The sequence below is a fragment of the Heptranchias perlo genome, chromosome 15, assembly GCF_035084215.1.
Source record: "Heptranchias perlo isolate sHepPer1 chromosome 15, sHepPer1.hap1, whole genome shotgun sequence".
Taxonomy (NCBI): Eukaryota; Metazoa; Chordata; class Chondrichthyes; order Hexanchiformes; family Hexanchidae; genus Heptranchias; species Heptranchias perlo.
The window spans coordinates 64,554,653-64,579,165 of record NC_090339.1 but is presented as its reverse complement, the minus strand read 5'-3'; the positions used below and the strand labels follow the sequence as shown (position 1 = coordinate 64,579,165).

The window sequence follows — 24,513 nt, the reverse complement described above, 5'->3', positions numbered from 1 at the left end:
AGTGCTGACGAATTGAACCAAATGGCACCTTGCCCACTGTTACCCCGGCTTGCCTTTGTGAGAGCACGTGGGAATTTTATTGTTACACAGTGGGACCCAGGAGTGTAAGTGGATATGAAGCAGTGGGACCAACTTCCGAAAAAAGTAGTGCTCACAGGAGTGACTGATACCACTGAACCCGAGAAGGTAGCTCGGGCAGACACAAATTCATAACGGACATAGATAGTAATTTGAGACATAACCTGTTTGGGATGGACAAGTAACTTCAACCTATGGTTCCCAAAACTCTCCACTGGGGTTTTCCTTGCGTCATGTCTGGATCTGTTGTAGACTCAATGATAAGAGATTGATTGCCATGTTTAGTCAACGACTCCATTATCGTTATATCAGGTGACTACCAGGACGGTAGAAGGTGAATTCGATGGATCTTGAGCTTTTTTTTCCTACCATTTCCTTTGTTCCCATGATAAGGAAGCTGAGAACCAATGTCAAGAAACAATCTTTTTCATGCAAAAAGTGATCTTTCGGGTGGGGTTGTAGAGGCATGATACTTAAGGCACTTAGATACTGTTATAGGGAGACTGTAGGTTTTAGTGGAAGGATGAGCTTGAAGGGCTTCCTTCATCAGTACTTCTTTGTTATCATTTAGCCCTGGAAGAGGCTGTGACGGTGATCAGGCCAATTGCAGTATAGGCTGCTCACCCACTCTTTTTATTGAGCGGAAGAAATAGTAAGGCATAATGAGGCTAACAGGAAAGTACAGCCTTCTCCTGTTGATTTGAAGTTGTTTCCTGAAAAAATTCGAACGATCCAGCAGTTCAAATTAGGAAATTCAAAAGACAACACAGGAACTGGGTGGGAAGTAAGCTGTGAGGAGGACAGAGAGTCTGCAAAGGGATATAGACAGAGTGGGCAAAAAGGTGGCAGTTGGAGTATAATGTGGGGAAATGTGAGGTTATTCACTCTGGTAGGAAGAATAGAAAAACAGATTTTTTTTTAAATGGTGAGAAACTATTAATTGTTGGTGTTCAGAGAGACTTGGGTGTCCTCGTACAAGAAACACAAAAAGTTATTATGCAGGTACAGCAGGCAAGTAGTAAAGCAAATGGCATGTTGGCCTTTATTGCAAGGAGGTTGGAGTACAAGAGTAAGAAAGTCTTACTGCAATTGTACAGGGCTCTGGTGAGACCTTACCTGGAGTACTGCGTACAGTTTTGGTCTCCTTATCTAAGGAAGGATATACTCACCTTCGAGACATTGCAACGAAGGGTCACTGGATTAATTCCTGGGATGAGAGGGTTGTCCTATGAAGAGAGGTTAAGTAGAATGGGCCTTTACTCTGGAGTTTAGAAGAATGAGAGGTGATCTCATTGAAACATACAAGATTCTGAGGGGGCTTGACAGGGTAGATGCTGAGAGATTGTTTCCTCTGGTTAGAGAGTCTAGAACTAGGGGGCGTAGTCACAGGATACGAGGTTGGCCATTCAAGACTGAGACGAGGAGGAATTTCTTCACGCAGAGGGTTGTAAATCTTTGGAATTCTCTACCACAGAGGGCTGTGGATGCTGAGTCATTGAAAATATTCAAGGCTGGGATGGATAAATTTTGGACTGTAGGGGAATCAATGAATATGGGGATCGGGTGGGAAAGTGGAGTTGAGGTCGAAGATCAGCCATGATCTTATTGAATGGCGGAGCAGGCTCGAGGGGCCGTATGGCCTACTCCTGCTCCTATTTCTTGAGTTCTTATGTTCTTAGCTGTCAATTGCAAAATTTCATTTTGAATTAAGAGGATCCGACTATGGACATTTCAGTCTCAGTGCAGTAAAAGAATCCATTGCCTGAATGCAAAATAGTACGAGAGCATGGTGTTCAAACCCAGTCCCATGATAGTTTCTTAAACACACCTAATTTCCTTAATTAATAGACTGTTAAGTGCAATTTTCCTGCATTTCCAACAAGACTGTGACATTCCCTTGCACCTGTAGGTAAAGCTGCTTCTAAGAAGCTTGGCTTCCTCTTTCACGCCCTTAACAATTCAAGAAAAAGCATTGTCTGATAAGTAACCTAATGCCCCTCATCTCTAAACTTTCTCACTTTTCGTAAGCTCCAAATATTGTCTTTCATTTTGCTGCATTGTTGCTCTTGAAATCAAGACTCATTGCACATTTTTCTGCTCTAACCTCTAACAATGGACCTTCTTGCAATTGAACTTTTCAAACTCAAACTTGGCGCCACCTAATCGCTATTTGTTGACTTGCCTTCTCTCTTCCTCGTTTTGACTTTGGTGTCCTGCGCTTGTGGATTTTAGCATCTCAATATTTGATTTCTCATATCGTCAGTAAATAGATCCCATTTTAATTTCCTTGCTAATCTCATCAATGGCTGTCACAATCCTGCCATTGGCAAAACAAAAAGCAAATACAATTGACCTCAGTGCCCTGGTATAGCGAGCGGGAGAACGGCCAGTGTTGCAAATCATTGTAGAGGGGTGGATGTTGGGTGATTGCATGAATGGACTCCACTGTAATGCTCCTCATAGTCGAGCAGTGTGGCCAGTAATTGATGTCGAAGCTCAAATGTGAACAATGGCAAATTGGACGAGTTACCAAGGGGTGACGAGCAACTGTACCTCTGCAAAGAAACAATGACTTCAGGGGCGACAGGACAAATATTGGGGAGAAAATTGGTTCGAAAAGAGGAGAAGCTAAAACAGAATTTGTAAAACAGACATGGGAAATGAGAGAAGATGTGAGAATAATGCACACTTGGGTGGTTGATAAACTATTCATGCTTTATTCTGGCTTTTTCCACCATCTCCACCCATCATAGAACTATCTAATCTATCACAATGACAAAGGAGTAAATAAAGTGGCATTTATTATCCTCCACTCTCAGCATAACTCATTAATCACAAGATTCTATTTCCATTCTGAAAGAGCCAATATTCATAATAGATATCATTCATAATCACTATTTGATGGTGGTTACTAACATTTTTTGAAAATGAATAAAATTCCTTTTCTCCATGGTAATGAGCCTGTTGTGTCTGCCGCAGTAGAGTATGCTACCAGAGAGCATGGATCAGGCCATAGGAGGTGAAAATAACTGTTGGCACCATCTAAGATAACAGCCTTGTTGCGGAGACCACAGAATAGCTATAAATCGGGAAGGTCATTCAGCTGAGGAAATCACAAGGCAGATACAGATGAGGACGGCCATTTACTCCGTTTTAGTGCTTTGATGACTTTAGATAACCATGGGCTGATCGCAAATCCTCAAGGCAGCAATGACTCAAACGTCTGCCCTATTGACGCTCTGTGCCTGCCAGGGAGGTTACGGGTAATGCGGAATCTTTCTGGCCGGCAGAGGCACACGTTCTCAGTGGAAAGCCCTGTATTTGGAGAACTTCCCTGGCACCGCTCGGGACCTGGGATGGAGAGTGCTGCACAGTGTCAAATACCTATTTGGACCACTTCACAGACATCCAGGTCATATGCCTGTTGTGCAGCCTCATTGTGCAAATAAGGAATACATTTTCAATGCAGTAAGTTACAGTTCCTTTTTCATTACCTGAAGGGGCTCCTCAATGTTTGGTTAAATTTTATCCCTAGCCTCTTCATCTTCAGTCACATGGTGGGGTGGAGATTGTGCAAGCAGGACATCCTAGTGGATCTACTCCTGGGCCTCGCTAAGACTGCCATTCAGAAAGTCCAGGGTGCGTAGAATCTGTGGGCAGGGTCACTACGACTGTTTGGCTCTCTTTCAGGCCTTGTGCGTGCCTGGGTGACCGTGAGAGTTCACGTGGTGTCCACCAGTATGCTTGAAGCCTTCCGCGGCTGGTGGGCACCGCTGGATGCCGTTTGTTGATCAAGTTTTTAGTTTGAATGGATCATTTGTATTAGGATTAGGGATGCTCTCTTGGGTAGGGCATGTGTGTATAATCTGTCCTGGTGATATTGGACTCTGTCCAGATGTCACTCTGTTGGTCTATTTCACGGTGGCCCCAGAAATTCCCTACAGTCCCCCTATCATGGCATCCAACAATTTCTTAAATGATTCCAGGATTTTGCCTCCACTACACTCCCTGGAAGTCTCTCTTCTGTGCTAATCACTCACTGCTTTTACATTAGCCTTAAATGAGTGCTTGTAGTATTGGTTCCTGGTGAACAAACCACATGCATTTTTCTTTTTTTTTTAAGAAAAGGCTTCTGGGTGCAGTGTTTGTCATGAATGATGGAGGCATTTGGCGTTGCTGCTATTGATGGCTACTGTAATGACCATGGTGGAGGACCTAGGTCAGAGCAGAAGGCAGCTGAGAGCTCGTCAGAGAGGGATTCAGGCCTGGCATAGCGATAGTGGAGGATGGTAGGATGGTTGGGGAGTAGCCTCGGGGTGGGGGACTGGAAGAGGCATGTTCATAGTAGGTAAAGCACAGGAGGAGGTTATTCAGCCCATCGTACCTGTGCCGGCTCTTTGAAAGAGCTATCCAATTAGTCCCTTTCCCCTGCTCTTTCCCCATAGCTCTGTAAATTTTTTTCGCTTCAAGTATTTATCTAATTCTCTCTTCAAAGTTGTTATTGAATCTGCTTCCACCGCCCTTTCAGACAGTGCATTCCAGATCGTTACAACTCACTGTGTATTGAGCATACGTTGTGGGTGCAGTTAGTGAAGATAGGTTTGAGGCTGGGTACTGTAGGAGATGGGGTTAATAGGGCAGTAGGGCTTTCGGGACTGGAGCAGCAGCTGAATGAACAAGCAAGTGAAAACCACGGACGACATCATTTGAGCGACGTGCGCTCTTGTTATTTTGGCTATATAGTTCAACATTTTATTTGATTTGCTAGTTGCTGCTCCACTGTGGATATATTAAATATTGTGTTTACTTAAGAACATAAGAAATAGGAACAAGAGTAGGCCATACGGCCCCTCGAGCCTGCTCCGCCATTCAGTAAGATCGTGGCAGATCTTCGACCTCAACTCCACTTTCCCGCCCAATCCCCATATCCCTTGATTCCCCTAGAGTCCAGAAATCTATCTATCTTAGCCTTGAATATATTCAATGACTCAGCATCCACAGCCCTCTGGGGTAGAGAATTCCAAAGATTCACAACCCTCTGAGTGAAGAAATTCCTCCTCATCTCGGTCTTAAATGTCCGACCCCGTATCCTGAAACTGTGCCCCTTAGTTCTAGACTCTCGAGCCGTGGGAAACAACCTCTTGGCATCGACCCTGTCGAGCTCCCTCAGAATCTTGTATATTTTAATGAGATCACCTCTCATTCTTCTAACTCCAGAGAATATAGGCCCATTCACTCAATCTCTCCTCGTAGGACATGCTCCTCATACTTACTCGATTCTCTCAACCACATCCTCGGCTATTTCAGTACCATTCAAGGAGTGCTTTTGTGTTCATGTAGTCAGAGATTTGGGTGTCCTTGTGTACACATCACAAAGTTAACGTGCAGGTAAAGCAAGCAATTAGAAAGGAAAATGGTATGTTAGCGTTTATTGCAGGGGGGTTGGAGTACAAAAGTAAGGAGGTCTTGCTACAATTATATAGGGCTCTGGTGAGACCACACCTGGAGCACTGTGTACAGTTTTGATCTTCTTGCCTTAGACGGTGTGCAACTAGATTGATTCCTGGGATAAGAGGGTTGTCCTATGAGGAGAGACTGAGTAGAATGGGCCTATATTCTCTGGCGTTTACAAGAATGAGAGGTGATCTCATTGAAATATACAAGATTCTGAGGGAGCTTGACAGGGTGGATGCTGAGAGGCTGTTTCCCCTGGCTGGAGAGTCGAGAGCTAGGGGTCGGGCATTTAGGACTGAGATGAGAAAAAATTTCTTTACTCAGGGTTGTGAATCTTTGGCATTCTCTACCCTGGAGGGCTGTGGATGCTGAGTCGTTGAGTATATTCAAGACTGAGATCGATAGATTTTTGGACAGATTTGGACTGATTTAAGGGAATCGAGAGATTCGGGGATAGGGCGGGCAAGTGGAGATGAGCTCGAAGATCAGCCGTGATCTTATTAAATGGCGGAGCAGGCTCGAGGGGCCGTATGGCCTACTCCTCCTATTTCTTATGTTCTTACGTTTACTTCCTATGTGCTGGAATTAATATTTGTATTAAAGTTTCCCCAGCTACTGTTCCGCCCACATTGATAATTGGCATTATTTTTTAATCAAAATTACAACCACAATTTGTTTGTACGTCGTATGAAAAAAACAAGTAGATTCAAATTATTTTGGGTATAATGAATATTCCAGTATAATGAATATTCCAGCATTATGAAGTTGGATTTGGGGCAGTGTGTTTTAATTAGCCCACAATCCACTATTTTGGTACAAAATGAATGGAAGCGTTCATTACGAGCATTCACAGAGAATGTCATAACTATTAAACTGTGACAGGTGAGTTTGTTCAATGCAGGCTTTAACCATAATCACTGATACCCAATCAGTTAGTAGGATTGCAGGGATTCGAAAATCTTACTGGTGTTCTCTGACCTAACGCACCGCGGTAATAAAAGCTATCCCACTATAATCTTCCTGCCCATAGTCTGGAAATGCCTAAGACTATATAAGAAAGATACTCAGGCAGGTTTAATGCCAGGAGTGCCATTATAGTTTGCATTTCAATCTTTACTTAAGCATATCTTCTGAAATTGTGTCCGATTACTACACGTGAGAAGAACATAGGAGCAGGAGTAAGCCATACGGCCCCTCGAGCCTGCTCTGCCATTCAATCAGATCACGGCTGATCTTGGACCTCATCTTTCCCGCCCGATCCCCTTGTCCCTTGGTCCCCCTAGAGTCCAAAAATCTATCTATCTCAGCCTTAAATATACTCAACGACTCAGCATCCACAGCCCTCTGGGGTAGAGAATTCCAAAGATTTACAACCCTCTGCGAAATGATGAAATTCCTCCTCATCTCAGTCCTAAATGGCTGACCCCTTATCCTGCAACTATACCCCCCTAGTTCTAGGCTCACCAGCCAGAGGAAACAACCTTTCAAAATCTACCCTGTCAAGCCCCCTCAGAATCTTACATGTTTCATGAGTAGAGGCCTATTCTATTCAATCTCTCCTCACAGGACAATCCTCTTATTCCAGGAATCGATCTCGTAACCTTTGTTGTACCGCCCCTCAGGCAGTATATCCTTCCTTAGATAAGGAGATTGAAACTGTACACATTACTCCAGGTGAGGTCTCATCACAGCCCTGTACAATTGCAGCAAGACTGATATCAGTGAGAAAAAGGCAGCTTTTGCATTTTCATGAACCTAACCGACCTGAACTGTTTACAATGTGTAACAGGGGAATCTGGAATTACTTTTCACTGTGGTGCTTGGCTGCTTCACGTGATCAAAATCTGCTTTCCAAAACCACTGCCCTTCTTATAGTGTGTTACTGCAATTGTTTATAGTGATCGGTGCAATTGATCTGCACTGATCACTTTAGTGGTAGTTCTCCATTTTGGAAGATGATTCCCTTTCAAATTTTGTTATGGTCTCTGCCTCAGTAGTTACTTGTAGAAAAAAAAGCTTTCATGTTCTAAAAACTCTCTGGGGAGGGGGGGGGGAATCTTGCAATTTATTTAATTGTTGTTTGTGGAACCTTGCTGTGCACAAATTAGCTGTCATGTTTGCTTACAAAACAAGTGACTACTTCAAAAGCAATTCATTGGCCTATGTTGTCTTAGTCATTCCCAGAATATATAGTTACACAGATTGTAGTAAGATAGCTTTTTGATACTGCTTGAGGATTTGCAAGGTGCTACATAAATGCCAGTTGTTTTTCTCCTCTTGATCTTTTCATTCACCTTCCCTCCTCTGCACTTCACCCTTTGCCTCTTCATTGCTGTTCTTGGGACTATGATAAACAATTTCTCGGTTGAATTTATTGATGCTCTTGATGATTTTGAGTATTTAAGTAAGCTTGCCTTTTAGCCTTCAATGTAAAAGTATTGAGCTTCGGTAGTGTCTCATGTAGCTCAGATGGGCAGCCTTTTGCTGTATGTAGAAACATAGGAATAGGAGGAGGCCATTCAGCCCCTCGAGCCTGTTCTGCCATTCAATGAGATCATGGTTGATCTGTATTCTTTTCCCACGCTACCTCCTTCCTTTAGTATGCAACCAGACCTGTACGCAATATTGCAGGTGGGGAAGAATGAGTTGCCGTGCATCGATTCGGGATCACAACCTGCGATTTGTTTACCAGACTAATTCCAGGGATGTCAGGACTGACATTTGAGGAGAATTTGGGTCGACTAGGCCTATATTCACTAGAATTTAGAAGAATGAGAGGTGATCTCATCGAAACATATAAAATTCTAACAGGACTAGACAGACTAGATGCAGGGAGGATGTTCCCAATGGCTGGGGAGTCCAGAACCAGGGGTCACAGTCTCAGGATACGGGGTATGCCATTTAGAACCGAGATGAGGAGAAAGTTCTTCACTCAGAGGGTGGTGAACCTGTGGAATTCTCTAGCACAGAAGGCAGTGGAGACCAAGTCATTAGATGTATTCAAGAAGGAGATAAATATATTTCTTAATGCTCAGGGTACTGAGTTAGACGATCAGCCACAATCATTTTGAATGGCGGAGCAGGCCCGAAGGGCCAAATGGCCTATTGCTTCTATTTTCTATGTTTTATTCCACGTGCTATACAAACATTTTCCTTATTTATTGCTGTTACGCACTAGCAGAGGTTTCAACAATCTGGAAGTTAAATATTGCAGGATATAACTTATTTAGAAAGGATAGGGAAGGAGGAAGGTGAGGGTGGTGGGGTGGGTCGCTGTATTAATTAGGGACAACATATTGGCAATAGGAAAAAGGGACATAAGTAATAAGGTAGAAACAGAATCCATATGGATTGAGATAGCGGATAAGAAGGAATTGATCGTGTTAATAGGTATATTCTATAGACCACCTAAAAGGGGAAGGGAAGTGGAGGAAGAAATATGTGGGCAAATCTATGAAATGAGTAAAAAAGCATTGAATAATGATCATGGGAGATTTCGACTACCCCCCAAATAAACTGGCAAGAGGTAGGGGAATGGTGTTTTTACAGTGTGTACAGGACTGCTTTGACACAAAGATTGGTGGCACTGTAAGCAGTGTAGATGAAAACATAAAATTACAAAGGGATATTGATAGATTAGGTGAATGGGCAAAACTGTGGCAAATGGAATTCAATGTAGGCAAATGTGAGGTCATCCACTTTGGATCAAAAAAGGATAGAACAGGGTACTTTCTAAATGGTTAAAAAGTTAAAAACAGTGGATGTCCAAAGGGACTTAGGGGTTCAGGTACATAGATCATTGAAGTGTCATAAACAGGTGCAGAAAATAATCAATAAGGCTAATGGAATGCTGGCCTTTATATCTAGAGGACTGGAGTACAAGGGGGCAGAAGTTATGCTGCAACTATACAAAACCCTGGTTAGACCGCACCTGGAGTACTGTGAGCAGTTCTGGGCACCGCACCTTCGGAAGGACATATTGGCCTTGGAGGGAGTGCAGCGTAGGTTTACTAGAATGATACCCGGACTTCAAGGGTTAAGTTACGAGGAGAGATTACACAAATTGGGGTTGTATTCTCTGGAGTTTCGAAGGTTAAGGGGTGATCTGATCGAAGTTTATAAGATATTAAGGAGAACAGATAGGGTGGACAGAGAGAAACTATTTTCGCTGGTTGGGGATTCTAGGAGTAGGGGACACAGTAAACTGGACAAAGATAGAACAGCAGTTGGAAATATTTAAAACAGTGATCAATAGAGTTCAGGAGAAATGTATTCCTCTTTTTAAAAAAAAAACAAATTAGCCAATGAATGAAGAGATGGATAAAATTGAAACTGAAGAAAAAGGTGAACTCAAACCCGTGACTTCTACCATCTAGAAGGACAAGGGCAGCAGGCTTGTGGGAACAACACCACCTGCACGTTCCCCTCCAAGTCACACACCATCCTGACTTGGAAATATATATTGCCATTCCTTCATCGCTGGGTCAAAATCCTGGACCTCCCTACCTAACAGCACTGTGGGAGAACCTTCACCACACGGACTGCAGCGGTTCAAGAAGGCGGCTCACCACCACCTTCTCAAGGGCAATTAGGGATGGGCAATAAATGCTGGCCTTGCCAGCGACGCCCACGTCCCATGAACGAATTTTAAAAAAACTATGTACATAGACAATAAAGGAGAGGATGACAAAAGGGAATATGAAGAGGTTAGGAAAGAAGTTTTAAAAAAAATTAGGAAAATAGAGGAACTATGAAATTCAATTATCATGGAATATAAAAAGAAATAGTCAAGTAGTCTACAGACACAAATAAAAATCAGGAAAGGGATAGGGCCAGTAAGGGATGCGTAAGATAAACTCACGGGTAATGACAGCGAAATGGCAGAAATATTGAATAGTTACTTTGCCTCAGTATTTACCAGGGAGACTATCATGACATTAGAAGAAGAGATCAAAAAAAATATAAGGACATTTAAGATAGAAAGGGGGGCGATAATAAACTAATCAAACTTAGAGAGGATAAAACCCCTGGACCGGATGGATTGCATCCACACACATTAAAAGAAGTTAGGTAAGAGATAGCAGAGGCACTATTACATAATATATAAATTCATTAGAAAAGGGAATAGTGCCAGAGGACCGTCTAATGTTCCGATATTTAAAAAGGGAGATAGAACAAGTCCAGGGAACTATAGACCAATTAGCTTAAAGTTGGTAGGAAAGATAATGGAATCTTTACTCAAAAATGTAATAGAAAAATATCTCAAACCAAAATATAATAGAATAGTCAGCATGGATTTCAGAAGGGACAGTCATGCTTGACCAACCTCATTGAATTCTTTTGAAGAAATAATAGAAAGAGTAGACAAGGGTAATGCAGTAGATGTAATATATTTGGATTTTCAAAACACCTTCGATAAGGTACTGCAGTGTAGACTCATGATTAAGGTCAGACCATTTGGAGTAAGGGGGCAGGTACCAGAATGGATAGCCAGCTTGCTACAAAACAGAGTGGAGGTTAAGGGTAGGTACTCAGACTGGCAAAAGGTGCTGGGACCAGGGTTGTTCACAATTTACATTAACGATTTGGACTCGGGAATCGGAAGTTCAATTTCAAAATTTGCGGATGACACCACATTGGGGATACAGTTAATACAAAGGAAGAATGCCTCAAAATGCAAGAAGATATTAATAAACTTGCACAATGGGCGTGTAATTGGCAAATTAATTTCAGCATAGATAAGTGTGAGGTGGTACGTTTTATTAGGAAGAATAAGGAGGTCACGTACTCATTGGATAAGAGTCCAAATCGGGTAGAGGAGCAGAGGGATCTAGGAGTACAGACACGCAAATCACAAAGTAGCAACGCAGGTTAATAAGGCCATAAAAAAGCCAAATCAAGCACTGGGGTTCATTTCTAGAGGAATAGAATTGAAAAGCAGAGCAGCTATGTTAAACTTGTATCGAACCTTGGTTAGACCACGCTTGGAGTACTGTGAACAGTTCTCGTCTCCATAAAATAGAAAGGATGTAGAGGCACTGGAGAGGGTGCAAAAGATTCACAAGGATGATATCACAACTAAGAAGGTATACTTATCAGGAAAGGCTGAACAGTCTGGGGCTCTTTTCTCTAGAAAAGAGAAGACTGAGGGGTGACCTGGTAGAGGCCTTTAAGATAATGATGGGGTTTGATGGGGTTGATGTAGAGAAAATGTTTCCACTTGTCGGAGAGTCCAAAACTAGAGGTCATAAATATAAGACAGTCACTAATAAATCCAATAGCAAATTCAGGAGAAACTTCTTTACCCAGAGAGTGCTTAGAATACCACAAGGAGTAGTTGAGGCAACTAGCATAGATGCATTTAAGGGGAAGCTAGATAAGCACAAGTGAGAAAGGAATAGAAGGATATGCTGATAGGGTTAGATGAAGTATGGAGGAAAGAGGCTTGTGTGGAGCATAAACACTGGCACAGACCTGTTGGGCTGACTGGCCTGTTTCTGTGCTGTAGATTCGATGTAACTCAAGAAATAGGAACAGGAGTAGACCATACTGCCCTTCGAGCCTACTCCGCCATTCAACAATGGCTCGATGCCCTGATCTTTGGCACACTCTATTAGTCACTTCCCTTCACTCCAGTTTAGCTCCATGCACGACCACCATCTTTATTCTTTGTAACCAGTTGTCAATGCCCTTCAATAACTGCCCACCTTTTCAGTGTAATGGGCCAGCCTGCTATGTGGTACTGTATCAAAAGCCTTTTTGAAGTCAAGATAAACAATAGCAATCCCCTTATCCACACGTGCTAATCTCAAATAATTCTAACAGGTTTCACAAGCATGATCTCCTCCATCCACATATAGCCATGCTGACTTACCCTGATAACTTGATTCTCCTTTAGGTGTTTCATGATATCCTGCTTCAGGATGACCTCATCATTTTACCACAACAGTCTTGCAATTTCCAGGACAGTCCTTATTTTTTTTAAAAAGTGGGTGATATATGGCTGACTCTTCAATCTTTTTGGCACAACTCCTGATTCTAATGATTCCATAAAAATCTCCACTTAGAATATAACCAATTTGATGAGCCATTTCCCGAATGGGCTGCTAATTGTCCTTAATTGGTTAACTGTAAAGGATCTGATGATGACTCACTGCACTGATGAACAGCCCTGCTTTGCACTCGCTGGAACTTTTAACCAGCTGCTTGCTCAGTCTATCCTCCCTGATATGTTGATAACGTGAGTGCTGTAAAAAAGAATGTTGGTGCCTCTTTATTTTCTATTCAAAAAACATACACTCTGCCTGGAGCCTGTTCAGCTCTTGCCAGCAATTTAAATAGGTGAGCTGTTCAGAAAAGTAGGTCTCATCCGGGATCAGAACCTTCTAAATTACTGATTAGTCATTTATAGTGAATACTTAGGCTCCTGGCCAAATCAGTCAATATAACAGGTCTTCGCGAAGAAAATTGGAACTGTCTGAAGCCTGAGATTAAATTTTAGCCTTGAAAACACGCTATGCCATCTTTTGTTTTCTTTTCATAATGTACTTTTTAAAACCGTGCACAGTGTACTTTTTAATCTCATCAGTGGATTTCTCTGCTCAAGTTCAGTGCTCCGTGCAGTCCATGTCCTTGGTTAGAGTTTACATGGGGTTTTAACGCTTTTGACATCTTCACTATGGGGTTGTCTGAAAATAATAGTTCATTATTGATTTAGTGTAGAGAGACAGTTCAAAAGCTACTTGTGTTAAAGTACAGCATCTATAAACATCTGTTCAATTCACTTTCAGTTACAATCATGGAACGAAACAGCACAGAAGGAGACCATTTGGCCCATTTGTGCCTATGTTGGCTTTTTGTAAGCTATCCAATTAGTCCCATTCCCCAGCTCTTTCCCCATAGCTCTGAAATTTTTTTCACCAAGTATTTATCCAATTTCCTTTTGAAAGTTACTGTTAAATCTGCTTCCACCATACTTTCAGGCAGTGCATTCCAGATCATAACTCGCTGCATAAAAAAAATTCTCCTCATCACCCCCTCTGGTTCTTTTGTCAATTATCTTAAAATCTGTGTCCTCTGGTTACCGACCCTTCTGCCATTGGAAACAGTTTCTCCTTATTTACTCTATCAAACTGATGTTCTCGTGCGGGTGTTTGCTAGTGCTGTTGGGGAAGGTTTAAACTAGAATGGCAGGGAGATGGGAACCTGAGCAGGGAGACAGGAGGGGGAAACAAAAGACAGAAAAGGAAGAAGCAATAGTGCAAGGCAGAGAAAACAAGGGCGAAAAACAAGTGAGGCCATAGTGCAAAATAAAACTAAGATGACGAGCAATCTTAAAAAGGCAAGTCTAAAGGCATTGTGCCTTAATGCACGGAGAATTCGCAATAAGGTAGATGAATTAACAGCGCAGATTGATATTAATGGTTATGATATAGTTGCGAATACGGAGACATGGCTGCAGGGTGACCAAGGATGGGAACTGAACATCCAGGGGTATTCAATATTTAGGAAGGACAGGCAAAAAGGGAAAGGAGGTGGGGTAGCGTTGTTAGTAAAGGAGGAAATCAATGCAATAGTGAGGAAGGATATTGGCTCGGAAAATCACGATGTGGAATCTGTATGGGTGGAGCTAAGAAACACCAAAGGGCAGAAAACATTGGGGGTTGTCGACAGGCCCCAAACAGTAGTGGAGATGTAGGGGAGGGCATTAAACAGGAAATTAGAGACTCATGCAAGAAGGGTACAACTATAATCATGGGTGACTTTAATCTACGTATAGATTGGTCAAACCAAATTCGCAATAATACTGTGGGGGAGGAATTCCTGGAGTGTGTACGTGATGGTTTTCTAGACCAATACGTTGAGGAACCAACTAGAGAACAGGCGATCCTAGACTGGGTGTTGTGCAATGAGAAAGGATTAATTAACAATCTTGTTGTTTTTTTTTATTCGTTCACGGGATGTGGGCGTCGCTGGCGAGGCCAGCATTTATTGCCCATCCCTAATTGCCCTCGAGAAGGTGGTGGTGAGCCGCCTTCTTGAACCGCTGCAGTCCGTGTGGTGACGGTTCTCCCACAGTGCTGTTAGGAAGGGAGTTCCAGGATTTTGACCCAGCGACGATGAAGGAACGGCGATATATTTCCAAGTCGGGATGGTGTGTGACTTGGAGGGGAACGTGCAGGTGATGTTGTTCCCATGTGCCTGCTGCTCTTGTCCTTCTAGGTGGTAGAGGTCGCGGGTTTGGGAGGTGCTGTCGAAGAAGCCTTGCCGAGTTGCTGCAGTGCATCCTGTGGATGGTACACACTGCAGCCACAGTGCGCCGGTGGTGAAGGGAGTGAATGTTTAGGGTGATGGATGGGGTGCCAATCAAGCGGGCTGCTTTATCTTGGATGGTGTCGAGCTTCTTGAGTGTTGTTGGAGCTGCACTCATCCAGGCAAGTGGAGAGTATTCCATCACACTCCTGACTTGTGCCTTGTCGATGGTGGAAAGGCTTTGGGGAGTCAGGAGGTGAGTCACTCGCTGCAGAACACCCAGCCTCTGACCTGCTCTCGTAGCCACAGTATTTATATGGCTGGTCCAGTTCAGTTTCTGGTCAATGGTGACCCCCGGGATGTTGATGGTGGGGGATTCGGCGATGGTAATGCCGTTGAATGTCAAGGGGAGGTGGTTAGACTTTCTCTTGTTGGAGATGGTCATTGCCTGGCACTTATCTGGCGCGAATGTTACTTGCCACTTATCAGCCCAAGCCTGGATGTTGTCCAGGTCTTGCTGCATGCGGGCTCGGACTGCTTCATTATCTGAGGGGTTGCGAATGGAACTGAACACTGTGCAGTCATCAGCGAACATCCCCATTTCCGACCTTATGATGGAGGGAAGGTCATTGATGAAGCAGCTGAAGATGGTTGGGCCTAGGACACTGCCCTGAGGAACTCCTGCAGCAATGCCCTGGGGCTGAGATGATTGGCCTCCAACAACCACTACCATCTTCCTTTGTGCTAGGTATGACTCCAGCCACTGGAGAGTTTTCCCCCTGATTCCCATTGACTTCAATTTTACTAGGGCTCCTTGGTGCCACACTCGGTCAAATGCTGCCTTGATGTCAAGGGCAGTCACTCTCACCTCACCTCTGGAATTCAGCTCTTTTGTCCATGTTTGGACCAAGGCTGTAATGAGGTCTGGAGCCGAGTGGTCCTGGCGGAACCCAAACTGAGCATCGGTGAGCAGGTTATTGGTGAGTAAGTGCCGCTTGATAGCACTGTCGACGACACCTTCCATCACTTTGCTGATGATTGAGAGTAGACTGATGGGGCGGTAATTGGCCGGATTTGATTTGTCCTGCTTTTTGTGGACAGGACATACCTGGGCAATTTTCCACATTGTCGGGTAGATGCCAGTGTTGTAGCTGTACTGGAACAGCTTGGCTGGAGGCGCAGCTAGTTCTGGAGCACAAGTCTTCAGCACTACAGCTGGGATGTTGTCGGGGCCCATAGCCTTTGCTGTATCCAGTGCACTCAGCCGTTTCTTGATATCACGTGGAGTGAATCGAATTGGCCGAAGACTGGCTTCCGTGATGGTGGGGATATCGGGAGGAGGCTGAGATGGATCGTCCACTCGGCACTTCTGGCTGAAGATGGTTGCAAACGCTTCAGCCTTGTCTTTTGCACTCACGTGCTGGACTCCGCCATCATTGAGAATGGGGATGTTTGCAGAGCCTCCTCCTCCCGTTGTGCGGGGTCCCTTCGGGAAGAGCGTCCATAACATGATCGAATTCCTCATTAAGATGGAGAGTGAAGTAGTTGAATCTGAAACTAGGGTCCTGAATCTAAATAAAGGAAATTATGAAGATATGAGGTGCGAGTTGGCTATGATAGATTGGGGAACTTTACTAAAAGGGATGACGGTGGATAGGCAATGGCTAATATTTAAAGAACGTGTGCAGGAATTACAACAATTATTCATTCCTGTCTGGCGCAAAAATAAAACAGGAAAGGTGGCTCAACCGTGGCTTACAAAAGAAATTAGGGATAGTATTAGATCCAAAGAGGAGACAAATAAAATTGCCAGAAAAAGCGGCAAACCTGAGGATTGGGAGCGGTTCAGAATTCAGCAAAGGAGGACAAAAAGATTGATTAAGAGGGGAAAAATAGAGTATGAGAGTAAACTAGCAGGGAACATAAAAACTGACTGTAAAAGCTTGTATAAATATGTCAAGAGAAAAAGATTAGTGAAGACAAATGTCGGTCCCTTACAGTCAGAAATGGGGGAAATTATAATGGGGAACAAAGAAACGGCAGAACAATTAAAGACATACTTTGGTTCTGTCTTCACAAAGGAGGACGCAAATAACCTGCCAGAAATGTTAGGGAACCAAGGGTCTAGTAAGAGGGAGGAAGTGAAGGAAACTAGTATTAGTAAAAAAAAAGTGCTAGGGAAATTAATGGGGCTAAAGGCTGACATCCCCAGGTCCTGATAATCTACATCCCAGAGTACTAAAGGAAGTGGCCCTGGAAATAGTGGATGCATTGATGATCATCGTCCAAAATTCTATAGACTCTGGAACAGTTCCTACAGATTGGAGGGTGGCAAATGTAACCCCACTATTTCAAAAAGGAGGGAGAGAGAAAACGGAATTACAGACCAGTTAGCCTAACATCAGTGGTGGGGAAAATGCTAGAGTCTATTATAAAAGATATGATCACAGAACACTTGGAGGGCATTAACGGGATTGTACCAAGTCAGCATGGGTTTATGAAAGGGAAATCATGCTTAACAAATCTACTGGAGTTTTTTGAGGATGTAACTAGTAGAATAGATAGGGGAGAACCAGTGGATGTGGTGTATTTGGATTTTCAGAAGGCTTTTGATAAGGTCCACACAAGAGGTTAGTGTGCAAAATTAAAGCACATGGGATTGGGCGGAATGTACTGGCATAATTGAGAATTGATTGACAGACAGGAAACAGAGTAGGAATAAAAGGATCTTTTTCCGGGTGGCAGGCAGTGACTGGTGGGGTACCACAGGGATCAGTGCTTGGGCCCCAGCTATTCACAATATATATCAATGATTTGGATGAGGGAACTAAATGTAACATTTCCAAGTTTGCAGACGACACAAAGCTGGGGAGGAATGTGAGCTGTGAGGAGGATGCAAAGAGGCTCCAATGTGATTTAGACAAGTTGGGTGAGTGGGCAAGAACATGGCAGATGCAGTATAACGTGGATAAATGTGAGGTTATCCACTTTGGTTGTAAAAACAGAAAGGCAGATTATTATCTGAATGGTGATAGATTGGGAAAAGGGGAGGTGCAATGAGACCTGGGTGCCCTTGTGCACCAGTCGCTGAAAGCGAGCATTCAGGTGCAGCAAGCAGTTAGGAAGGTGAATGGTATGTTGGCCTTCATTGCAAAAGGATTTGAGTACAGGAGCAGGGATGTATCACTGCAGTTATACAGGGCCTTGGTGAGACCACATGTGGAGTATTGTGTGCAGTTTTGTTCTCCTTATCTGAGGAAGGATGTCCTTGCAATGAAGGTTTACCAGATTGATTCCTGGGATGGCAGGAGTGACGTATGAGGAGAGATTGGGTCGACTAGGCCTATATTCACTGGAGTTTAGAAGAATGAGAGGTGATCTCATCGAAACATGTAAAATTCTAACAGGACTGGATGCAGGGAGGATGTTCCTGATGGCTGGGGAGTCCAGAACCAGGGGTCACAGTCTCAGGATACGGGGTATGCCATTTAGAACCGAGAGGAGGAGAAATTTCTTTACTCAGAGGGTGGTGAACCTGTGGAATTCTCTAGCACAGAAGGCAGTAGAGGCCAAGTCATTAGATGTATTCAAGAAGGAGATCGATATATTTCTTAATGCTAAAGGGATCAAGGGATATGGGGAAAAAGCGGGAACAGGGTACTGAGTTAGACGATCAGCCATGATCATTTTGAATGGCGGAGCAGGCCTGAAGGGCCGAATGGCCTACTCTTGCTTCTGTTTTCTATGTTTCCTAAAAAAATCACTGACCTACAACTACAACATTTATCGTAACCATTTTATTCTTGGCTGTTTTAAATATCTTATCTACTGTTATAATGAAAAGCAAAATACTGTGAATGCTGGAAATCTGAAATTAAAAACAGAAAATGTTGGAAACGCTCAGCAAGAGAGGCAGCATCTGTGGAGAAAGAAACAGTTAACGTTCCAGATCGAAGACCTTTCGTCGGAACTCTTGCAGAAGCTCTAATGATAAGTCTTTGATCTGAAATGTTAGCTCTGCTTCTTTCTCCACAGATGCTGCCTGACTTGCTGAGCTTCTCCAGCATTTTCTGTTTTTACTACTGTTGTAATGTCTGTTTCATCAGAGTTTTGTAGCATTAACTCGTTGCACACTGTGTTTCAAGTTGATAAACTTTTGGTGGATATATGCATTCAGGAAATGTTCACTTTCTTTAATATTGATAACCAGTTGATAGAATAAAGCATTTGTTTGGAACAAAGCATTTCCCCCATTATGTGTTGTGTAATATGTTAGAGTCTTACATTTGTGAGATTTTATCAGTACAGACCAGGGATTGAAACCTGTGACCTTCCTGATCTGTGAGACTCATTACTTCACCAAATGGCATGTTTAGTCACTGAGCCAAGAGGCCACTTCCGTCTGTGTTTGCAACAGAATAATTTGGGAGTAAAATTCTACTTTCACACACGTAGCAATTATTTTTCATTAATCCTTTTATTAACAATTTCTTGCATATGATGCGACATAGGAAGGAACAGGCATGCTTTATAAAATTGTGCCCTGATACATATATAGCTTTATCATAGTAGCTACAGCACAGGAGGAGGCCATTCGACCAACTGTGCCTGTGCCCGCTGTTTGAAAGAGCTATCCAATTAGTCCCATTCCCCTGCTCTTCCCCATTGCCCTGCAAATTTTTTATAATTGAGATTCCTACTTGTAAATCATTTATTTCAATTATTTACAGTAATAAATTTGCAGTTGAGTAGATCTGTCTGAGGCAATATTTAGAACAAATATATGATCTCTAGTATGTGTGAGAGCAATTTGTACTGGAGTGGTCCTTTGTGCATTATAATGTTTTCAGTAAATCTGCAGCATTACCCAGAATTGTAGATGTTCGTTTTTCCCCCTCTTCAGTATAGTTTTGTGAAAAACGTAGACATTGTGGTGAAATTTTAACATTTCAAACACAGCATTAAGGTGGCTATTTGTTGAAAGTTTATTTACAATGCATATCCTTAAAAAGTTTTTATTTTCTATTTTCAGTCAAACATTGAAATATTTGTAAACAGATTGGACTCTGTGGAATCCGTCCTCCCGTATGAATATGATGCGTAAGTATATTTAAAAATTGCCAATTAATCAATATTTAAACTTACTGTACCTAGCCGCTACCCATCACAGCTGTTTTTCAAAAGTACATTAAATGTGGATGGCTAGTTTTTGGAGTGTGTTAGTGGTCACAGGCTCGTCGAGTCTGTATCTTCCCCGCTTCAGATATTTAACTGCTGTCTGCTTTTTTTAAAAAAAAAGCAGTGTTCCACTTTGGACCTAAAAAGGATAGATCACAGTACTTTCTAAATGGTGAAAAGCTCTAACAGTGGAGGTCCAGAGAGACTTGGGGATCCATGTACCGTAGTTCGCTAAAGTGTCATGGAAAGGTACAGAAAATAATCAAAAAGGCTAATGGAATGGTGGCCTTTATATCTAGAGGACTAGAATACAAGGGGGTAGAAGTTATGCTACAGCTTTACAAAGCCCTGGTTAGACCGCACCTGGAGTACTGTGTTGAGTTCTGGGCACCGCACCTTAGGAAGGATATATTGGCCTTGGAAGGAGTGCAGCGTAGATTTACTCGAATGACACCTGGACTCCAAGGGTTAACTTACAAGGAGCGATTACACAAACTAGGGTTGTGTTCCCTGGAATTTAGAAGATTAAGGGGTGATTTGATCGAAGTTTTTAAGATAGTAAGGGGAACTGTTAGGGTAGATAGAGAGAAACTATTTCTGCTGGTTGGGGAGTCTCGCACTAGGGGACATAGTCTAAAAATTAGAGCCAGGACTTTCAGGAGTGAAGTTCGAAAACATTTCTACATGCAAAGGGTGGGAGAAGTTTGCAACCCTCTTCCACAAACAGCAGTTGATGCTAGCTCAATTGTTAATTTTAAATCTGAGATTAATAGATTTTTGTTAATCAAAGGTATGGAGTTAGGTCACAGATGAACCATGATCTCTCTGAATGGCTGAACAGCTCGAGGGGCTAAATGGCCTACTCATGTTCCTATGAGCTCTGCCTTAACTACTCTCTGTGGCAGTGCATTCCATACTCTTAAATATTAAGGAACACTCGGAGCTAAAGATTATTGCTATTGATTTTAAGTTTGAAATGAAGATAGGAGAGATGATAAAAACTACTAAGAAATTGGAGTTCAGTTGAGTAGAGTAAAATGGAAAGAACTATTTAAAGAGAAGGCTGTGGAGGGTAAATGGGAGTATTTTAAGGAGCCTTTTTAAAAAATATTGCCTAGGCAGTTTATCCCAGGAACAAACTGGAGAGTAAAATTGACGTGGATGAAAAGGGAATTCATTAGGGAGGAAGATGGGGTATATAACATTCTAAAATGTATTTGGAAGGAACAGGATAGAGAGAACTATGAAGCCAAACGGAGGAAAGCCAAGAAACCAAGAGATGCAAAGAGGAACATTAAAGAAATATAATGAAAAATATAAAGGATAGCAACAAGTGTTGTTTAAATATATCAAGAGTAAGAGAACAATACAGAGGAGTGTTGGACTGTTTACCAGTAGCAGTGGTGTCTGTGGTCAGGGATATGGTGGAATTGGCAAATCATTACAATTGAAAGGGGGAAGAAATGCTGGAGTCGAGAGGGGAGCATAAGGGAGGGCGCAGACTCAACCTAAGGGAAGATATAGTGGAAAAGTTTAGGACGGTTGAGGTAAGCCGGGCTCCAGGCTCTGACAATTTCCACCCGAGGGTGCGAGTGGAGTTGGCTGAGGAGATGGCAAATCCCCTCACCGATTTCTTTTACGGCTCATTGAAATTGGATAATGTCCCAATGGATTGGAAAGTATCCAATGTGACCTCAATTTTTTTTTGAAATGGGTCAGGTAATGTACACTTAAACTGTGGGCCTGTGAACCTTACCTTAATTGTGGGAAAAGTGTTTGAGGCTTTGATGAGCGATAGCATAAGGGAAGATTAGAGAGCGCCAGTGTTGGTTCAGGCGGGTCTGGTTGCATCTGACCAATTGTAAACAAGGATAAGAATTCTGGGGGACAAGGACCTGTTGATGTATGGTGTGGGATAGGGGTTAGAACATCCAAGCAGTGGAGATTTGAATAAGCTGGACTTAATGAAAGGTTCTATTCTGTAATATTTCCTCTGCGAATGTTAACAAACTCTAGGAGGTGTCCTACCCTGTCTACTGAAGAGACGGTGCCTGCTCTCAAAGGAAACATTGCTATCAGTGCAGAAACGTGTTTTATTATATACAGCAATGGAAAAAACATGCTAGTAGGTCAACAACGGCCAAAAAATTGAGAAAAATCCGACGATTCTGGAATCACCTTGCAGAACCCTAATGTTGGGACCCTGGATGGGTTGAGAATAGGCATTTTAAGGTGATGTCTTTTTTGAAGAGGTGGGGGTTCAATGTATGTGAAGATGGACTCTGTTACGTAAGTGAACTGAGAAGAGATACTTAAGTGGTGAGAAGCTCGGTTGGGAGTAGGTCAAGAGAGCAGGAGGTGGTCCTGACTGGGGAGGTGATTCTGATGAGAGTGGTAATGATCCTTTAACAAGTGACATTAGAGTAGCAGTACCTGCGTTTGTAGTGAGCTTCGGTCTGCAGCACAAAACCACATTCCTCTTAATTCCAGTTTCCCAGGGCAGCTGTTTCACACACTGAGCACAAAAAAATCACCCAAGAAGTATAGATTAATAGATGATTCTAAAAGCCTGTGGTGAAAATACCTTGGAAAGAGCCTGTCTTCCTTTACCTTGATACACAAGTACTTTGGCACGGTTTTATCCAATGATCCGTCAAAGTTTGCTGTTTTATTTTGTAGTCCTGTATTTCGATATATATAATTGAATCATACAGCACAGATGGAGGGTATTCAGCCCATCGTGCCTGTACCGGCTCTTTGAAAGAGCTATCCAATTAGTCCCACTCCCCTGCTCGTTCCCCATTGCCCTGAAAATCTTTCCTTTTCAAGTATTTATCCAATTCCCTTTTGAAAGTTACCATCGAATCTGCTTCCACCGCCCTTTCAGGCAACACATTCCAGATCATCCCAAAAATGTTCTTTCATTTGCTGTTATGTTATTTTGATGAATTTGAATTTTATATTTGTTGTACAATCCATCCAAATCCCTATTCTGATTAATTTGGCCCATGTTTTTGCCTTGCGATCAAGCCAAATCCTTGTGCTTTAAAGTTAATTGAAGCATGTTCCTTGAAAGGGCATTTCCTTTCCCCAACTGAGGAATATGACATTTATTCACTTTTGATTATTTGGAGGTTCTGCAGCATTTTGCCACACAATACATTCACAGTATTTCAATTTGAGAGCCGTCTTTTGACTTTAGATTCTGTGGTGACAAAGAATTTGTTCTAGATGTGAACCAGAACATGATTTTGAAAGGACTGTCTGTTTTACTCCGTTATCACTTGTTTTCACTTACTTTTTACGAAGAGTTCAACATTTTTTAGTATTTTGCTGTGCAACTACATACCCAGTGAGGAGATACTCACTTTGACTGTCATAATTTGATCCTTCGACACATTCCTAACAGTTTGTATCGTGATTAACATTTAAACAAAATGATACTGTAAACTGCCATGGATTAAATGCTACAGTTGGAGTGATGATGTATTATTGTGTTGAATGGTGTAGAATACATTCATTGTTATTTCCTACTTAAATTCCTGTATCCTTGTTTAAGAATGCATGTAATACTGGAATCTGTCTGCAGGTCTAAGCACAAATGACGTATTATATGCCACAATCGAGCATAATGCTGCATTTCTCTGTTTTCCATCTTTGCCTACTAAGAACATAAGCTGCCCACATCTGTGGCTTGAAAATAATTTTCCTGGGAGGTAATTGCCTGCTGTGGGTAATCCTATTCATGTATCTTCCAGAAATTATTTATTGTCACTAATTAGGAAGCTCCTTTTTGGATTTTGATCCAAAATAATTAACCCTTATGATGTGATATTTAGGAGCTGGACAACATGCAGAATCCTCTGCGTTCTTTTTTTAATAGATGGGCATACTACACTCTAACTTCCTAGCAATGGAATATTTCCTTGTCAGATGAAAATACCCATTAGATTCTTGGTTCTGACCGATGGAATCATTCAATCGGATGACTAGATGTTCATACACTGACCAAATTGAAGACTTTATCTCGGTAACCATTAGCGTGTTTCAGCCTGTGTAAATGTTCTCTATAGAATGTTATCCAACCAACTCAATAGCTTTTAAAAAAAAATTACTGTATTTTCTACAAATTTGGTAAGAGACTTTGATCAACCTCTTTGTCCACCTTACTGTTGAGCTGGAATTTGTTCCTGTTTATGCTTTTTCTTGTGAACTCAGTAAGAATCTTAGGAGACAAAAGGAGGCCATTCGGCCCTTCATGCCTGTGTTGACTCTTTGAAAGAGCTATCCAATTGGCCCCACTCCCCTGCACTTTTCCCATAGCCTTGCAAATTTTTCCTTTTCACGTAAGTTGGCCTTCATCTTGAGGAATGAGTCCTTTCTTGATGATCCATTTCTTTTCTCCCAGTTTTGCTTCTGATCTTCTCCCTATGCTCCTTCCTTACTGCAGATTCCATCTTGTGCTGGTTTAGGGTTTTATAAATGCTATTGTTGATCTGTGAAACTAAGTCCAATCTGGTTCTTAGTCAACATTCACTTAGATACACTCAG

The 24,513-nt window shown here is 42.4% G+C and overlaps 1 protein-coding gene across 1 annotated transcript in view; it reads left to right on the top strand.

The window, feature by feature from the left end:
- LOC137333149 (transmembrane 9 superfamily member 2-like) overlaps positions 1-24,513 on the top strand; it is a 96,675-nt gene that overhangs the window by 4,043 nt on the left and 68,119 nt on the right. Inside the window, exon 2 of the mRNA XM_067997330.1 lies at positions 19,817-19,884. Within this exon, the coding sequence (XP_067853431.1) occupies positions 19,817-19,884 (68 nt within the window). The remainder of the gene's footprint in view (positions 1-19,816; positions 19,885-24,513) is intronic.